Genomic DNA, 17,946 nt, shown 5'->3' with positions numbered 1-17,946 from the left:
CTTTTTCACTGAGGGAACTTCCATATTCCACTGTCATCTGACTTCCCAGAGCCTTGGGCTTTCTGGAGCGGTTATTTAGTGTCAGGACTCTCCCTGGGCTGTGGTGGCCTGTCTCTGTGGACAGACCAATGACATGGGTGGGTGACCATTTGTGTCACAACTTAAACGTGCCTCAAGCTCTTCTGGGGTACCTCTTACTTCAAGGCAAGAGCCCCAGAGTCTCAGCTTTGCCAGAGAATTGATAACCCTTCTCAAAGCAGGCTGCTGAAACAAAACAAAGCCCTTTGGAAGCCCAGAAGCCAGCGACTTCCAGCATTGGTCTGCAGTGCTAACTAAGGTCACGTCCATCGAAGCAGAAGTGTGTCATCAGTGCCCTCCTTCCGGAGTCTTGATTGACTGCCAGACCCAGGCTCTGGTCTGTTCCCTGTCATTTCGCATTACTTTGTCTTCTGATGGCGGGGTCAGGAGGGGTCAGCTCTCCAGGTGGCCGGCCACCTGCGGAACTACTGAGAACCACCAGAGGTTTCATTGTCCAGCAGAGCAGTGGCTCGGAGCCGATCTTGAGTTTCAGTCTTTCTGGTAGTCTCCAGCAGCAAGTAAAGTCTCCTGCTCACTCCATCCTCTTCTCCCATCTTGTCGGGTGTAGCTCGGGGGCAGCATTACTGGAATGTCCCTGTCTAGCCTCCTTTATAGGGAAAAAATCAAAGAGCAAAGGAATTTACTATTTCCTAAGAGGGCTAGAAGATAAAACGTCGCAGCCTATTGGGCAACACAGAGAGCGGAGTTTCCCCATATCTTCTGTGGGGTAAGGTTTATGCAGCAAGCTTAGTTGAAATGTCTCTAGACATAGATACAGTTCTATGATTTTCACCCTTTTATAAATGGAAAGTTGGCCAGTAAGCCCTGCTCATACAGTGTGGCAGAAGAGAGTTAAAATTTCACTTATGAAGTTTGACTCGCAGTTCGTATATTTTGGCAGCTTATTTGATGACTTTGTGAAAATCTCAGCTTCCTTATATGAGAGACCCTGGGCAGGGAGAGACTGAGAGGAAGCCCACCTGAAGTGTTTCGGGAGTGGCAATGGCAGTTGACAAACGTCACGTCGAGACTCAAATCCTTAGTAAACTATGAAAGTCGTAGACTCACAGAGAGCTTTAAAGAAAAGACATTACCTTTTTAAATAACACATCTCTTTATATTATAAGAATAATTCATGGAGATTATAGGAAAATTCAAAATTAAGGAAAAGTATAAAAAGTAAATAAAAATCTGTCCAGATTTCCATACCCAGATTCTTTCGCTCTTTCTGCACCAAGAATGGCTCATCTGTCCCCCATTATATCTGTGGATGACAGTGACAGCCCACACCTGTCCTGGGATGGGCACTTTGCGTGGCTGATCTTCATTACGCTCCTAATAGGTCCATGAGTGAGTACTCTTAGTTCCACTGCACAGAGGAGAAAACTAAGGGTGGGGAGGAAACCTGGCCCGAGGTCAGCCAGCTGGAATTGAGGCTGCCAGAGAGAAGGAGCCCTCAGATACGGTTTTCTCCTTTCTCCTTTCCTTTTTCTTAAAACACCAAATACTATAGGCTCCAGGGACTTGTAAGAAGCATGAGAGATTAGTATATCATGCGTCAGGTGCCTTTCTGCTCCGTTCATACCTGGGTGCTTTGCCCCTTTTCCCTTTCCAGGCATCATGGCCATCCTGTTCTCAGGCATCGTGATGTCCCACTACACGCACCACAACCTGTCCCCGGTCACCCAGATCCTCATGCAGCAAACCCTCCGGACCGTGGCCTTCTTGTGTGGTGAGTTCTGCCTCTGCGTGGTCCCACGCAGGCCGACCCAGAGCCAGCGTTCCTCCTTCCCGTTTGAGGAGTCCGAGACTTCCCTGGCCCAGAGGCAGCGGGATTCCTCAGAGCCAGATACTGCACTCCTTATATTTTGTTTGTTCCTCTGTCTTTCAAATCCCACAAAGCAAACCCAACAAATTCCAGAAATACCTAACAAATGGAACATTTGACGCCTACAATTTTAAAACCAAAAATAATGAGAACTACTTATTATGAACATTTAAGACTCATACATTTTAATGTATTAAATTGACATTTCCAAAAATGTATTCCTTGGAACTGATATTGATGAGCGTAGGGTGAAAAAGGGCTCCGCAGTGAAAAAAAAGAGTTTGGGAAATCCCGGGTAAATAAAGTTCAGCAAGTTTCGCAACCGCAAGACTCTTCAGCTGATGTATGTTGTGAATTTCTGAGAGAGGAAGATGGTTATAGAGTTTCCCAGACTTGCCCACAGGATCCTTTGTTCACAAAATGACCCCAAAGGTTGTGATTTGGGGAGATTCTGCATTAGAGGTGTTTGAACTGGGGTGAACCAGGGGGACCGTTTCTTTTAAGCAGTTTTGGTTTGAGCCCTTGTTCCTCCCACACTCAGTTCACATCCCTCCCCCCTGGTTTATACCTGTCCCTTTGCACAGGTCCCCCAAGTATCTGCGCCCTCGCCGTCCTCGCTGCCCCTGGCATCGGTGGAGCTCGCCTCCTGGCGAGGCGCTAGTTCCATGCTGTCATGTGCCACGAGGCAGGCGCAGGCCGCGCAGAGACTTCATTCCACGGATAAGGGGGCTCGGGTGCCGAGACGTCAGATGTCTTGCCCCACAGTGTCCTGGCTCAGAAGTGAGTCTAGAAGCCATGCCTGTCTCTTTCTGGTCCAGTGGGTATTTTGCCCATAGCACCCCTCTCAGAAAGTCACGGCTGAAGACTCTGGCCCGACTCTCACAATTAAATGAACATAAAGCAAAATGTCATCAATTCTAAGCAAATCAAAGCCAAATTCTGTTTCGTACCCATCGGATTGGTAAATTTTAGGTTTGATATTACCCACTTCGGGCATGGGTGTACGGAGAACATGCCCTGCTGGTGGGTCTGTACATCGATACCATCTTTTTTGGAGAGTCATTCGTAGCATCTGTCTGAATTTAAAAAGCACATGCTCTTTAATCCACAATTCTACCATCAGGGATTTTGCCTGTGCATGCGGATGTTTGTTGTAGTTTGTAACATCTGAAAAAGAAACAGTCTAAATAACCATTGACAGAGGATTTATTAAATTAACCATGACATACCCATATAATAGAATTTATGCTACCAGAGAAAAGTATAATACAGATCTGAACATGTTCTAAATGAGCTGATTTGGAAAGATCACAAAAATATTTATTGGATCAGAAAAAAATTCAAGAAGGGCTAATCTACTGTCCCACTTGTGGACTTGTTTTAAAAGGATATATATTTGAAGAAAAAACATGACCAAAATGTTTTAAAACAGCCTCACTGTTTTATGATGTTCAACTGTTTTAAAACACAGTCTTTGTCTCCCTAGCTATTAGGCCCGTCTGGAGGATGTCCCAGTTTAAGCAGGGAGCCTCGGACTAGAAATGTGTGTGGTGCTTTTCCTTAGGATACACAAGCCACTGTTTGTACAATGAGCACAAATGTCGGACTCTTTTTGACTCATGGAGCAGAGCCAAAAGTCGGAAATGTGTCTCTTCCTGCAAATCCTGCAGGGTGTAAGGCGTCTTCTAAACCCGTGGCAGTATTAAATATGGGAAGTCAATCATTTTGGCTTCATCCGCTCCGGCAAGGAAGTTAACAAAGGGCCCTTTCACGTTAGTCATGTGGCGTCTGAATTTTTGCCACTTTGCCACCGTTGGGATCCTCGCTAATCACAGTGTTCAGCAAATGGACTGATTCATATATTTATCATCTTCCCTGGGTGGGAGAGTATTTATTTGCATGAGTATTTGACAGTCGATTCATTAAATTAGGAGATTCTGAATAGCAAGCACATGTTGCTTGTGTGACAGAAAAGAATAGAGAATCCAAGTTCAAGTTGCACCAAGGTATTGGTCGCAGGGTTTTCAAGCACATCAGCAAGACGTTCTGTTGGATTCTGACTTGCTTGTGAATATTTGCTTGCTTAACAGCTTTGTACTTGCTGGAAAAAAATCGTCGAAGCTGAATAATTCATTCTTTGGTTTGTTTCAGAAACATGTGTATTTGCATTTCTCGGCCTGTCCATTTTTAGTTTCCCTCACAAGTTTGAAATTTCCTTTGTCATCTGGTGCATAGTAAGTATTTTCTTTGCTTTTTCTATTTAATTACTTACTCATAGATCAGTAACCACGTGTTCTGGATTCATTCATCTATAGCCACATAGACTCTCCTGTTTAAAGTTTCTTTTGTTAAAAAAAAAAATCACGAACGTATAATAAAGGGAAAAGTAAGTGAATATCCCTAGAAAAGGATTTTTGCTTTTTTTTATATCTTAAATGGCCTTGAATGTTAAGGTCTTCTTTTAAAAGTACAAGTTCATGTGTTTTGATGTTAGGTGGTAAAAGCATATTTCAGAATTAACTATGTAATTGAGCATAACCATGTAAAAACGTTATTCATGGAGAAAAGAAAATATGTAAAGAAAAGAGACCAGATGCTCCCAGTGCTTGTAGAACTAGAGATGATCTCTTTCCTGTTTTCTGGATGATTTATAATACACGTTCTTCTTACTGCTGTTTCCTTGCGCTGTGTCCATTCATAAGCCTGACCTTGGACGCTTGATTACGGGGCCCTGAGCTCCCTTGGAGACTTACCCAGGGGAATGAAGCCTCCCAGGTGATTCTTACCATCAAGAAGGTTTGGGGAATGTAATGGGACTGGTGGTGGCAGTAGGAGACAGGTGGGAATATACCTCTAAAAGAGGAAAACGGAGGTTTAATCACTTGCAGCAGAATCAAATCCTTTCGAGGAATGAAGAGGGGGGAAAAAATAAATGTTCAGCATTTAAGAGAAAGTTCCAGCTCCTGACAGTTTGGGCATTTGGCCTGGTGTTCCCAGGCCACGGTCCGTGTTCCTCCTCTGTCCCTGTCCCTCGGCATGAGCTCATCTCCTGTTGCCCTCCTCCTGACTCATAGTCCAGTCCCTAATCTGATCTCTTTGTCGCCTTTTTAGATCCTATGTTACCTTAAGACACTTAAGAAATACACTTTATTGTTGTTGAATGATAATTCATCGTCAATTTATTATTATTATTATAATAAACACAGCTGTTGAGTGAGAGGCAAACTTTTTTTTAAAGCTCAGTCGTCTACCACGTGCCAGCCAGCGAGGCCTATCTGTTGGCCATATGTGGAACCTGGGGCACAGAGAAGATAAGGAAACCTAACGAAAACGATGTTTCCCCTTGCAATCCGGGTGCTTCCACCTCTCAGTCGACAAGAGCGCGTCGCTTTGCCACTGTTTTCTGTCCTCCAAACTCGGGTTTCAGGACGAGAGGACAGCAGCAAGCCTTTTCAGAATGTACGGTAGTCTTCGGTGTGGTCAAACCTGAAATGCAAGTGTAGGAATGGAAGATCGGATTCCAGGGGGTCACACAGGGAGGTGACTGTTCTCAGCCAGGGGTTGGGAGGAAAAGAAAAATGAGAGCGTGCTCCGGAGTGCTGACTCTCTTTCCCCTGAGCACATAGCCTGGCCTGGCCTGTGCCCTGCAGATGGACGACTTCAGGCTGGCTCATTGGTCAAGAGCATGGCCTTTGGGGACTGAACTACGTTTGAGACTTGGCCCTACTGCTTCCTGCCTGGTCAACTCGGACCAGTTACTTAACCTCTCTGTGTCTCCATTTCCTTCTCTCTAAAATGGAGACAATAATTCCGACTTCATAAGACCAGTGCAGTTTTCTGAATTTAATAAGATAACGCATATAAAATGCTTAGCGCATTGTCTGTCATATAAATGTTAGATGACTGGGAGCCATTATTAACTTAATTATCCAGGGCACACGGTCCAAAGCACACTCAGTTTGTGCTGGTTAAAAGGATAAACTTAGAGCCTATAGAATGTGCGAGTGTATATTATCCTTTTCAAATTAGTTCTGGTGAGAAGATTAAAGAGTAAAAGTAAATTAATAAGTAGTTCTAAGTATCCACTTGGGTAAGATTTAAACTTTACATAAAGCTATATTTTAAGACTGACGCACCTCTGGAGATGGTTAGAAACCTAAATCCATGGCAAGCAACTGGGTAGGCAGATGCGCTTGACCTTTAGAACCTACCTACTCATTCCTTCTGCTCGGGGTCAGCGCTTACGTGCATGGTCAGCCCTCCTCCATCTTCCTTCCCTTCCCTGAGCAGTGGGGCCCCCACAGGAGAGGCAGGAACACCTTGTCTGTCCCTCCAGAGCTAGCCCGTTGGGAATAATTAGCACAGGCATGCCCCACAGCGGAGCACCTTTGGAGCTAGATTGTCAAATTAATCTCCGGATGCCTCTGCATGGCCTCTTGGCATTCAGTTTCCTTCTGCTGTCATTACTAAAGCCGTCGCCGATCCCTTATGAGCCCTCTCTCACCACTGAGACGTGAGGCGCACAGCTGTATCCTTTCCCAGACACATACAAACCAGGCAACGAGGGCAACACGCCCCGCTGGGTTTCTGACCAGAATTGTTCTTCATGCCTTTATAAGCAAGGGGAACGCTGTGTTTATAAAGGGTGTGCTGTAAGGCCTGTGTGAGCCTCTGCGAGCTCCAGCCTGAAGAACCAGAGATTTCACCTGAAACTTGGTTTGTTGCTATTAACAGGTGCTTGTACTGTTTGGCAGAGCGGTGAACATTTTCCCTCTTTCTTACCTCCTGAATTTCTTCCGTGATCATAAAATCACACCGAAGATGATGTTCATCATGTGGTTTAGTGGTAAGTCCAATCTTGAAGGCACAATCAGGGGACGATCCCACCTAAAAAAGCACAACACACCGTGCAGAGAGGGCATGTAGCTAGACAGAGCCTTTTGAAAACGAGTGTGCCTCATAAGCCAAAAATAACCCAGGCTCCCATGTAATGGGCACCCCTGGGCAAAAGCCCTTTGTAGACAGCACCCCTCGCCAGCTGTGAAATGGGAGGCGTGTGTCTGCTCTACGGAGGAGGAGGAGGACACGAGGCTCAAGGACAAAGCGCTTGCTTGGGATCACATGACCACAGGAGGCAGAGCCAGGGGCGCCCTCCTGCCGTCTGACTTCTGTCTGATGGACAGGACAGCCCAGGGCAAGATGCGTTCTCACCTGTGTGCTGTCTGGGCTGAAATAATAAGTCGCTCAAAATAAAGAAGGTTAAAGTTTCAGCTCTTTGTACTATAGACTAGATTTGGATACTTTTTTTCCTGTTTAATCACTAAGGTCTGATAGTTTATGTGAACATTTCAGTTGCTGTTTAATCATATTCCTCTACTTTTTAAAGGATGGAAATGATTTCATTAACCTTTGGCTTCTAAAGAACTGGATCCTTAAGCATCTTTACATTTATTTTTGAGCAATATATCTAGATCTTTGTGCTTTCTTATTTAAATATTATAATTAAAATATTTCCGTGTGGGTTGGGCTTTAGCAACATGCTTTGTAAGTTTTTTTCTATCCAACAGCATATCTATACATTTCTCACAGATTTCTCTTCTTTTTCCAAAGGCCTTGTTTAAAATATATACATATATACATGTGTGTGAGATAAGTATGTATGTGTGTATGTATGCATAGTGAGAGAAAATTTGTTTCTCCATCTCTTTTGCCAGTGAGGAAAAAAAATTGTGAAGTAGTTGATCCAAGGTCTTGAAAATCTTAAAGAAAATCTAGGAAACACATGAGATATTATATAAAGTTATGTGAGACTTTTGGGGATGAGGGAATAAGAGACCTCTATGGGGAAGTGGGGGGGTGTTGGGGGAGCAAATTTTCAACGGCGAGGGCTGCTGGCTCCAGGTATTCTGTCTCAGGCCACCCTGATCCCTCTCTCCATTGATTTCCACCCTCTCTTTCCTGGTTCAACCTGTCTCCACTGGCTCCTCTCACCATCATTTAAACAGTTGAAGATTTTCCTATTTCCCAGCGAAAAACCAACAACTTCAACCAAAGTCCCTCCCCCACATCCTCCCAGCTGCTTCCCCATCTCTTCCCATCATGGCCAGCCCTCTTTGAGTGGGCTGTCCCCTCCCATTTTCTCCACTTCCTCACCTCCTGGCCATTGGGCCGCACTTGGCCTTGCCCCGGTCACCCCCTCAGCTTGGGCGCCTTCCTCCCACCGACCTGCCTTCTTACTGGAGACCATCCTTCCCAATTCCCTTGGCTTCGTGGTCGTGCATCTGGTCTCCCTCATTCGCTTTGGGGTCTTCTCAGGCTCTTATCCTGCTCCCCCTCCTCTTTTACTGGCCCCTGAATATTGGCTTCCTCGGGACTCCGCCACACTCTCTTTGGTTCTTGCTTCCTCACAAGCTCACCCATCCTGTGGCCTTCCTTCCATTTGGTTCCCATACTCCCAAAGCTGTTCCTTCTGACTCAGACGTCTCCTCTGAGATCCAGACCCCTGTGTCTGAGTCCTCCTTGGATGTCGTGGGACATTGCGATCTCATTGTCTAAGACTGAACTTCCCTTCCTGCCCAACCTGCTTTGCCAGCATCCCCCTTCCACAGAAAACAATAATGTGTATATAACAGGTGTGGCTAACTCTTACTGTTTGCTCTGTGCACATGCTGTTCTGTGCCAAGGCATTTCATCCCTACGCCACCGACACAACAGCCCCTGTTCCCTTGTGACAGGTTGAGCAGTTGAGTCACTCTCCCCAGCCTGGGAGGCCCGTCGGAAAGCAGGGGCCAGGAGCTGAACCCAGGGCCAGACCGCAGAGCCCATGCCCAGACCATTGCATGGCACAGCCTCCTAGGACACCCCGCCCACCGAAGACCCGGGCATCTGTCAGCCCTGCTTTTCCCTGGTCACCCCACCTCCCCGTGAACTGTTGCTGCTTCTCCTCGTCTCTCTTAATTCTGTCCCCTACCTTCCTCCCCACTGTGTCCCCATCTGGGGTCTGGACTGCTGCAGCAGTCGGACCCCCACCATGCCGTGAGGTTTCTACCTCCGAGCCGGGGTCAGATCCTGTCGCCATATGCCTGGCCCTGGAGGGCAGGGCCAGACCACCTGTCCCCCCATGTGAAGCAGGCAAGCAGGAAGCGCCTTAGAAAGAAAGCGCTGTTTCCCGCGTGTGCCGTGCCCCTCAGTCCCAACAGCAGCCTCACAAGGGGCCCGAACAGTAGGTAAGGAAGAGGCCGGGATGCAGGCCCCAGCGGGCTCTGGCCACCGCCAGGGCTGCCAGTCCTGTCACTGCTGCCAGCTGCGTGGGGGGCAGGGGGCAGGTTGCATTCTGTGCTGTTGCCTGTAAAGCTGTGTGGCCCTTGGGGACACTCCATTCTCAGTCCCAGTTCCTCATCTGTACACTGCGGAGAATAGTAGGGCCTGCCTTGCAGGGCGTCCTGCGCAGAGCACGTGAGTCGTGCACACAGAACACTGGGCCTGGGGCCTGGCTCACACACAGGGAGAGCTCTGGGCCGTCATAGTCTAAAATGTGCGCATTGGGCTCGATAGCGCGCATGCGCACGGTGCTTCATGGCCTAGACAGGTCACTTCTGATCTGCCCAGCCACCCTGTGAAGTGACTGGAGGTGAGCCTCTCTGCGGCCTGCTTTTCTCTACCCCAGGACCCCACAGGATGCGTTTGTACTCTCCAGTGGGGTCTGTGAGAAGGTTCGACTGGCCGTGATGCCAGGCCGTCCCCAGGTCCCCAGAGAACCGCGTCACTGATGCCACCGCGTCCCGCCTCCTTCCGTTGCTCCTCTTACTCCCCTGCGCTGTCCACCAGGCCTGCGGGGCGCCATCCCCTACGCCCTGAGCCTGCACCTGGACCTGGAGCCCATGGAGAAGCGGCAGCTCATCGGCACCACCACGATTGTCATCGTGCTCTTCACCATCCTGCTGCTGGGCGGCAGCACCATGCCGCTCATCCGCCTCGTGGACATCGAGGACGCCAAGGCGCACCGCCGGAACAAGAAGGACGTCAACCTCAGCAAGACGGAGAAGATGGTCAGTGCGGGGGTGGGCGGGGCCCTGCTGACTGGAGATGGGGAGACACTTTGAGGACAGTCAGCACCTACCTCTGTGTGCGCACGGCACGCACATGCAGGCACGTGGTTGCCCACCTTGAAAAGGGGGTTGTACTGGAGCCCTGAAGCGTGGCGCTCTGGGTGCCTCGTCTGCCAGCCCGGTGGCTTGGTAAAGTCATAAAGCTGTGAACCCGCATCAGACCCCCCGCGGCGCTCCTCGCCTGCCAGGAAGCGCACCCTCCATCAGGGCCCAGGACTGGAAGCTTTCAAAATCACGTTCCCCAACGTTTGCTGAAAGCCTCCTGGGGGGGCCTGAGTGGAGGAAGGGGCTCATAGTGGCTTTGAGGTGCTCTCCACGGAGGACAAAGGAGGGTATGACTTGGGACTGGAGCGGCCAGGGCCCAGCTGTGGTCACACCTATCCTGCCCTGTGTCCCTGCTCCAGGCCCATGTGCCGAGCCAGACTCTGACAGGAGCAGAGGCCGCCCTGGCCTCTCAGCCTGCCTTCTCGCACATTTCCAGAAAGGCACCTTTTTCTAGTTCCCTTATTCGAGGCCATTAGTAACTTCAATCAGTCATGGAGGGCACAGAAATCTTCAACCAGGAGACAGGGAGAAGGGTCGTTCCCGCTTCTCATGCTGGGAAGTCCGGGTCCGGGCTGGTCTTGACCTCCAGTCTCTGAGGTGCTGGAAAGAACCCTTCAGGTGCCCTCCGGCGGGGCGGCTCACCTTTCCTCACTCTCCCAGCCCTTTCCTCTGTCGCCACCCTCCAACTTTCTTGTTTGTTTTTAACAAAAGCTCTAGCGTGAGTTCTCAAACCTCTGAATCAGGAACTCTGCAGGTAGGCCCAGCATTCTGTGGGTTCCTGAGCCCTCCAAACCGCCACCACCCACGGGGCCCCGGGGTGCAGGCCCAGCTGACTCCCCTCGGAGAACAGCGAACGCTGCGTTCCGAGCGTTCCAATCCGGTTGGCCGAGCCTGCAGGGCCCGCGGCCGGGCCGAGTGGATCCCGTGAGCCGAGACCCGCTGCCCCAGCAGTGCAGCCTCTCTCTCCGCTCCTCTCCGGTTCCTGCTGGGAGCAGGTCCCGTGTCTCTCTCCCCTTCCTCCCACCCCCTCCCTGGCACTGACCTGCCCAAACCGCAGGCAAAAAATGACAAGTTTCTGATAAAGGTCAGTTTGCTGATAATAAGAGCTCAGCCTGGAGCCGAAGTTCCCAATCCTCTGAGCACATTAAATTCTCCTGGAAGCGCCATCTGATTTTTCACAATTCTGACTTATTCCTGGGTATCCTTTGTGTCTTTACAAACCTTCCCGCCTCCCCAGACTCCTAGGAAGCCCTTCGCCGCCCAGACGCACTACACTGATTTGAAAGTGCAGCTAGGGTTGGGGACATGAGCCCAGGGCTGAAGGGCTGCTGGGTAGGCTGGGTGGTGTGGGGCTTCCAAGAAGATGCCAGCAGATGACCCTCCCGCTGCCTCCCTTCCCCCACAGGGCCACACGGTGGAGTCGGAGCACCTGTCCGAGCTCACGGAGGAGGAGTACGAAGCCCACTACATCAGGCGGCAAGACCTCAAAGGCTTCCTGTGGCTGGACGCCAAGTACCTGAACCCCTTCTTCACGCGGCGGCTGACCCAGGAGGTGGGACATAGGCCAGCGCACGTGGCCAGGGGTCCATTGCCCTTCTCCCTCAGGGCCTGCGGTGGCCGGGAAAGGTCCACGTGCTGTGTTGGGGAGGGACAGCCGGGCCGCCTGCACTTGGCTCGCTCCTTCCCAGGCCCACGGGCTGGATGTGCTGTGGATCTCGGCGTCTGCTGTTTTTCCTTTACTGCCAGATTTAGAGCTAGTTTAATAATAGACTTGTTAACACAGTTTGCTTTTCCTGGTTGATAGACTCGGGACATTGATCAGCTCCTGAATCTGCGCTGAGGAATTTCGGACATGCCAGGGCCTCAGGCAATGGCCCAAGGCTCAAGGCCTCGTTCCTTCCCTCCGGGCACTGCTGGCCTCTGGGTGACAGTGTGTGCGCAGTTTCATGGGGTCCAGCTCGGGCCCACTTTGCTGAAACGGTCCGCATGCCCCCTGCAGGCCTCTGGGGTGGGGGTGGGGCCTTCTGCTGCTGCCCTCCTCGGTTTCCTGTCCTGATCCCCTCCGTCGGCAGTCACCGTGCTGTCTGTCAGTCCATGGGCTCTTACTATGAGCCAGACGCTGCACCACATTTTCCATGATTGTTTCGGTTCATTCTCCCAAGGGCGTGCAGTAGATGCAGCTGTTACCTCTGACAGCTGGGCGGCCGAGGCCCAGAGAGGCGAAGTAGCCCCCTGAGGACACACAGCCAGTGGGAGCCAAAGCTGGGCGTAGAGCCCGAGCATGTCTGATTCCAGAGCCACGTATTTTAACATCAAGCCATCCTGCCTCCTACTCCTGTTTCTGAGTGACACCTCCTGTTACCTCCACTCCCACAAAGAAGAACCCCAGCGAGTCAGTCAGTTAACACTTCGAAATTGTCAGTTAACACATCTAAATTGCCTGTGGCCATGTGGCCTGCCTCCCATCCCCTCCACTGGGTGCAGAGCAGCTCCCCTCCCCTTCCTTGACCCTGGCCCTGACCCCCTGACAAGGCTTGGTTGTGTCTTTGCTCCAGGACCTCCACCACGGGCGCATCCAGATGAAAACCCTCACCAACAAGTGGTATGAGGAGGTGCGCCAAGGCCCCTCTGGCTCTGAGGACGACGAGCAGGAGCTGCTGTGACCGGGCAGGGCGCTGCGGGGCCAGCGGGGCTGCCGCGCTGCCCTCAGCCTCCCCCGGGCTCCCAGGACGGACACCCAGCAAGGACCCCGGGAGGTGCATGCGTCTGGCCGCCTCTTCAGGGAAGATGAAAGCAGGGTGAAGCCGAGGCCTTCGGAGCCAGCTGGCTTCTTTGAAACACGTCATCTCCCCACTCCTCACTGAGCCAGGCCTCTGCTCACAGTGGCTCCCTGCAGATTGGAGGGACTACCTGTCCAGGTAAATGTTTCCTTTTGCTTCTGCAGCCAAGGCAAACAGTCATGTGCCCAGCCGAGGTGCCTGAGAGGAGAAAACCTGCTGCGGAAGCCGCCGTGACTGGCGGTCCTTGGGGTAGCTCTGGCCGCAGGCTCTGCCTTGGTCGCGGCCCCTGTAGGGGCTGGGCCTCCGGGGTAGCAGCTGCCGTTTTCCTTATCGTCGAGGTGCCTCGGGTCTCAGCGGCAGCACCTGTGACCTAAGTGGCAGGCCCGGACATCTGGAAAACCTTACACTCCCCTCTGTGACGTCGCTTGCACACCCTGAGGAAAACTGGGTGACCTTTTTCTTCTTTACCTCTGATTGGCACCTCGCAGGCTGTCTCCCCGGGTGGCGGCAGCCACCGCCTTCTCTGGGAATACTGTGAATGTTTACACTGGGACTGACGCGCGGGCCCAGGCCCTTCTCTCAAGCCCCGTGGGAAGCCACATCCCTGGGTTTTTTGGGGGTGAGTGAACCTATTCCGTGGGCTCAGAGCGCCCTCTGGAGGGAAAAGCTAGAGGTACAGGGCGTACGCGGGCCGCAGCTGCTGTTTCTGAATTCAGTTTAAATTCACGCACTTGAACAGAGTGGCGAGGGCCTCGCAGTCGCCTCCCTCGCCTTGATTCCCCACTTGGTGTCCTTGTTCGTCCTGAGGCCTTTTCCTGGGCTCCACAGGGTCAGCCCACCATTTACTTACCTGCTTTCACCTTCACTGCTAATCAGCGTTTCCTCTTTCCCAGTTCTCTACCATTTTGGGTCCCATTTGTCCCCATGCCAGGGTCCCAGCTCGCCCAGCACTAGGGCAGGGAGCCAGAGTCTGCCACTCCTCCCCAGGACTCCAGTGGCCTGGAGCCAGACGCGTCTCATCCCTACCTGCAGCACCCGAGCAGCCACGCGGTGATCTCGCTCTCTCTTAGAGTGCGTTCTCCCACCCCTCCTTTTCTCCCTTCCGGCACCCCCACCCCGCGCGTGCACGCGCGTGCACGCACGCACGCACACACACACACACACTCACTCGCTCACTCACTCCAGCGCCCGGGCCATCTCTGGGTGAGGAGCTACCAATCATGTCCAGATGAAACGGAGTTACTGACGCTCACATCCACGCACACCTGACCTTTAATAAGACTCACACCTGCTTCTCTTTGCCCATCTGCAGGCTGTTGGTGATTCTCACATGTGGCTCAGGGTCCCAGCTGGAGCTGGGACTTGGCACTCTCTGGGTGGTTTAATTCATCATGTGCATGTCCTTGGTTCTCTTTGAGGACACACTGGCCCACCAGGGACCCTAGGCTGGCAGCAAGCACGAGTCTGTCTCTTCTGCCTCAGGCAGCATGGCTCTGGATGTCAGGAAGGACTGACCTTGGGACCCTCCAGGACTACGAGGCCAGACCCCTGTCCTAACCCTTTCCCTTTCCCCAGAAGTGTAAGTGTAAGGCCAGTCAGGCAGGAAGCGCTGGGTTTCCTTTTCATGCATGAAAAGTAAATTTGTACTTGATAGAGCTAAAAATACGATCTTTTCCTTTTTGTCCTCTCCCACCTTGACCTCCAGATTTGCACCAAACAGGATTCTTTCGCTCCACTTGTTATCCCCGCTGGAGGAGTGATGCATGCATAGTCTCTAGTTTCCTGTTTCCTTTTAGTGCAAAAGTAAGAGAAGAGGCCAAAGAGGGAGAGGCTCTGCTCACACGAGGTGGGGAGGGGCAGCGATCTGAGACCAGATTGCTTCATTCCCCAACTCACAAATAATTTACTTTCTCCTCTAAAATTCAGAGTCTGATCTCAGAGGTGGAAGTTGCATTGCAAACTCAATAGCTTGCCTGAAAAGAAAACATTTGTGTGTATGTGTGTGTGTGTGTGTGTGTGTGTGTGTGAGTTCACAGAATAAAATGAAACCAGGATCTTCCCGATTCAGACTGCCCCTGTCACCAGGTTAGCTGAGACCTGAAAGTGACACCAGTAGAGAAGCACATGGCGGGCTTAGCTAAAGGTCCCCAAGGCTTGGCCGTGGGGAGAGGTGGTGCCCGTACCTGCCAAGAAAGGCGGGTACGGGCACCACCTAGACCTCCCGAGCCTCTTCTGCCCCCTGCTGGCTGAGTGAGGCTTTGGCCTGGGAGAGCGTTCCCACGGAAACGAGGGTGCGTAACCCACGTTCCTCAGCAGTCTGGCAGTCTGGTCACTTTTGGAGCAGGCAGAAGCCCATAGAGGTTTTTCTGGTGGATTTTTCCAAGCGTATTTTCCTGAGAATCAAAACTGCTGCTGTCTACCTATGGCATACCTAATCTATTATTTAGAACAATAAATGCCTAGATTTTAAAAATCCAGCATAACTATAATTTCTCACATATTTATTTTCTTTTAGGCCATGGGACAGGAGAGCTGTAGCATGTAGAGAAGGTGACACTATTTAGAGTGAGGTGAATTCTGGAAAGTCAGTGTGCGCCTTTGGGGAAGCTGGCCTGTTAGCCAGTGAACTCAGAAGCCATGGCTGTCTTGGGGAGCCATGCGGCAGCGAGCCCCACACCCTGAGACGACTCCTGTAGCCCCACACAGCAGCTCTACCATTTTGAACTTCTAAGAATAAATCCCATGTTTTTTGCAGCCCTGTCGTTGTAGGACCCCTAGGTACAACCATACCCTGAGGCTTGGGGTACGAGGCCTTACAGGGGAAGAAGCTGGCTTTCCCTAGGCCCGCAGAGATCAAGTTCGGGCTGGCCTGGGCCCAGGCCAGGCAGCAGGTGGCTCAGTTCCACAGTCTGGCGTTCAGACACTCGGCCCAGGAGCAGAACCGAAACCCTCCCACCCCGAGGCCAGCCTCCTCGCCGTGGGAGTGCTGGTCGGGCCCTGGCTGTCGTGAGGACAAGGGGCAGGGCCTGGCCCAGGATGCGGGCAGCCCGAGGCGCTGAGGTGCCTGCGACGCTTTCGTGGGCGGTGGAATGTGGCGAGATCGGTGAGTGAGGATCTCAAAACTCACGTCAGAGGCGCCATCAGCAAGGCGTAGCCTCATGAAGTCTCGGTTCCACATTCCCACAGGGGCCACACGTTTGCCATAGTCCTCAATGAGGTGGCCACAGCGTGGGTCTCATTTCTGCTTGGGGCGGGGGGTGGGGGGGATTGGTGGCCAGCTTCTCCTCGGCCAAGTCATGGCAGCAAAGATGCAGGCACGGCCTGGAGTGGATCTGGTCCTAGAACTGGTCCCTGATTCAGATGTGAAGAGGAATCTCTCAGTGGCAATGATGTGCCATTGATTAGAACTTTAAATGCAAAAAAAAGAGAAGCGGTCCCCTTGATCCTTCCCCATTCCCCCCGGAGAGCAGGCACGTGTCTCCTGCTGCTTGGTGAGTAGGAAACCAAATCTGAAATGTTCCTGATACAGCAGCCAGAATCGCTAAGTCGTTCCACCAGGAACCAGGAACGCAGTCTCCAACGCCCCAGGCCGTATGTTTTAAATGAAAACACCCGAGTAAAGGCTTAAAGGGGGATACAGTAGCCAGGTGCCTTCTGTTTAGTCCCCTGCCATTTCTCACACAAATGGAGTTAGATATTGAGGGTCTACCATTGTCATTGGCCATGTGACAGAAAAAAAGACGACTTTCTTGTTTAACCTGGTCCACCTTTGTCCTCCCAGGCTGCTCTGCATGAGCTGCCTGATGTCCAGGTGAGAGCATCCTCAAGGGCCCTGTGGCCCCGTGGTTGGATGGGGACATGCGGGTCACCCATGGACCCGTCAGCCTCGTGGAAGAGCCAGGGAAGAGCCCGTTAGCCTGTTCCTGGCGCTGGCTTCTCACAGCGCCAGCCCCGCTCGGAGGAACCGCGAGGGCACACAGGGAGGGCACATGGCCGGGGCAGTCTCCTTACTGGCTGGACGCTGTGAGGTTCGTCACTTACCAAATTTAACGTTTTCTCCTCACAGCTCCTGCAAGCTCGATGTGTTCTCAGGGTGAATCAGAATCTTATATTCTGTTAAGCAATTTTCTTTCCAAAATGAAGGATTTTTTTTTTTTTAAGTACTACTTTTTGATTTGTTTTGAGAGCCATTGGGACAGTCAGACTTACTCTTTTTGTCCTCTTCTCAGTAAGCTGTGAGAAGCATTTGTTAGGGCCCGGTTCCTCAGAAAGGATTTGCTGCTCTTCTTGATGGGGCTTTGGACTGTGGAGGGGAAGATGGGACAGAGGCTGGAACTTTGGGGGCTTTTGCATCAGCCTGGTCCTGGGGACAGAAGGGACCAGGAGCCCTCTGGGCACACAGGTGGCTTTCAGATGATGCTCTGATGCAAATGGGGAGGAAACAGGTCTTCGCTTACTGAAATGTAGTTAATTTATGTTGTGGCCAAGTGAGCTGCACACTCCCACCTGCTGGTGGGAGGCCCAGCTGGCTCAGACTTTTTGGAGGCCAACATGGAGACACCTGTCAAAAGCCTGGAGATGTCCCGTGTTTTGACACAGCAACTCCCCTCAACAAATGTGCACAGAAATTTGGCTCCAAGAATAGTCACCTTGACAATATCTGTAATGAGGAAAAATTGAAAATAAATTCTTTGCTCATCAGTGAGGGATTGGTGGGAAAAAATGGTAGGCTATTTACCAGCAATTAAAGATTTAAAGGTGTGGGGTTTACAGTGTATTAGGTCAGCATCTTGCCACCTTTAGAGAGAGGATTTTATTCTCTCCTTAAATGTTTGAAATTTCAAAATGACTAAAAATGAATCAAAGGAGAAATCTTAAATTCTTTTAACATTCAGATACCACTCGTCAAACACCCACTAATCCCTCATGTGGCAGACCTGTAGGTTGCCTACCGACCACCATTTCCACCCTGTGCCCTGTTGTCTTTGCTAAGAGAACCCATTTTTTCACGTAAAGGGGGGAGCGTTTGCACCAAGGGGAAACTGGACCCATCCATCCATCCCCAGTGCATGCTGGTCCCGGTCCTTCCACTCCCCTCGCCCCAGTG

General features: G+C 51.4%; 1 protein-coding gene across 2 annotated transcripts in view; it reads left to right on the top strand.

Moving 5' to 3' along the window:
- Positions 1-17,555, top strand: part of SLC9A8 (solute carrier family 9 member A8) — a 62,348-nt gene extending 44,793 nt beyond the window's left edge. For both annotated transcript variants that reach the window (XM_016143734.2, XM_016143733.2), the window contains 6 exons: positions 1,694-1,810; positions 4,058-4,140; positions 6,641-6,752; positions 9,734-9,954; positions 11,465-11,611; positions 12,615-17,555. In XM_016143734.2, coding sequence (XP_015999220.1) covers positions 1,694-1,810; positions 4,058-4,140; positions 6,641-6,752; positions 9,734-9,954; positions 11,465-11,611; positions 12,615-12,722 — 788 coding nt within the window. In that variant the 3' untranslated portion in view covers positions 12,723-17,555. The remainder of the gene's footprint in view (positions 1-1,693; positions 1,811-4,057; positions 4,141-6,640; positions 6,753-9,733; positions 9,955-11,464; positions 11,612-12,614) is intronic.
- Positions 17,556-17,946: the final 391 nt, after the last annotated feature.

Source organism: Rousettus aegyptiacus, unplaced genomic scaffold (genome assembly GCF_014176215.1).
Source record: "Rousettus aegyptiacus isolate mRouAeg1 unplaced genomic scaffold, mRouAeg1.p scaffold_m13_p_12, whole genome shotgun sequence".
Lineage (NCBI taxonomy): Eukaryota > Metazoa > Chordata > Mammalia > Chiroptera > Pteropodidae > Rousettus > Rousettus aegyptiacus.
This window is presented reverse-complemented; position numbering and strand designations above follow the sequence as displayed.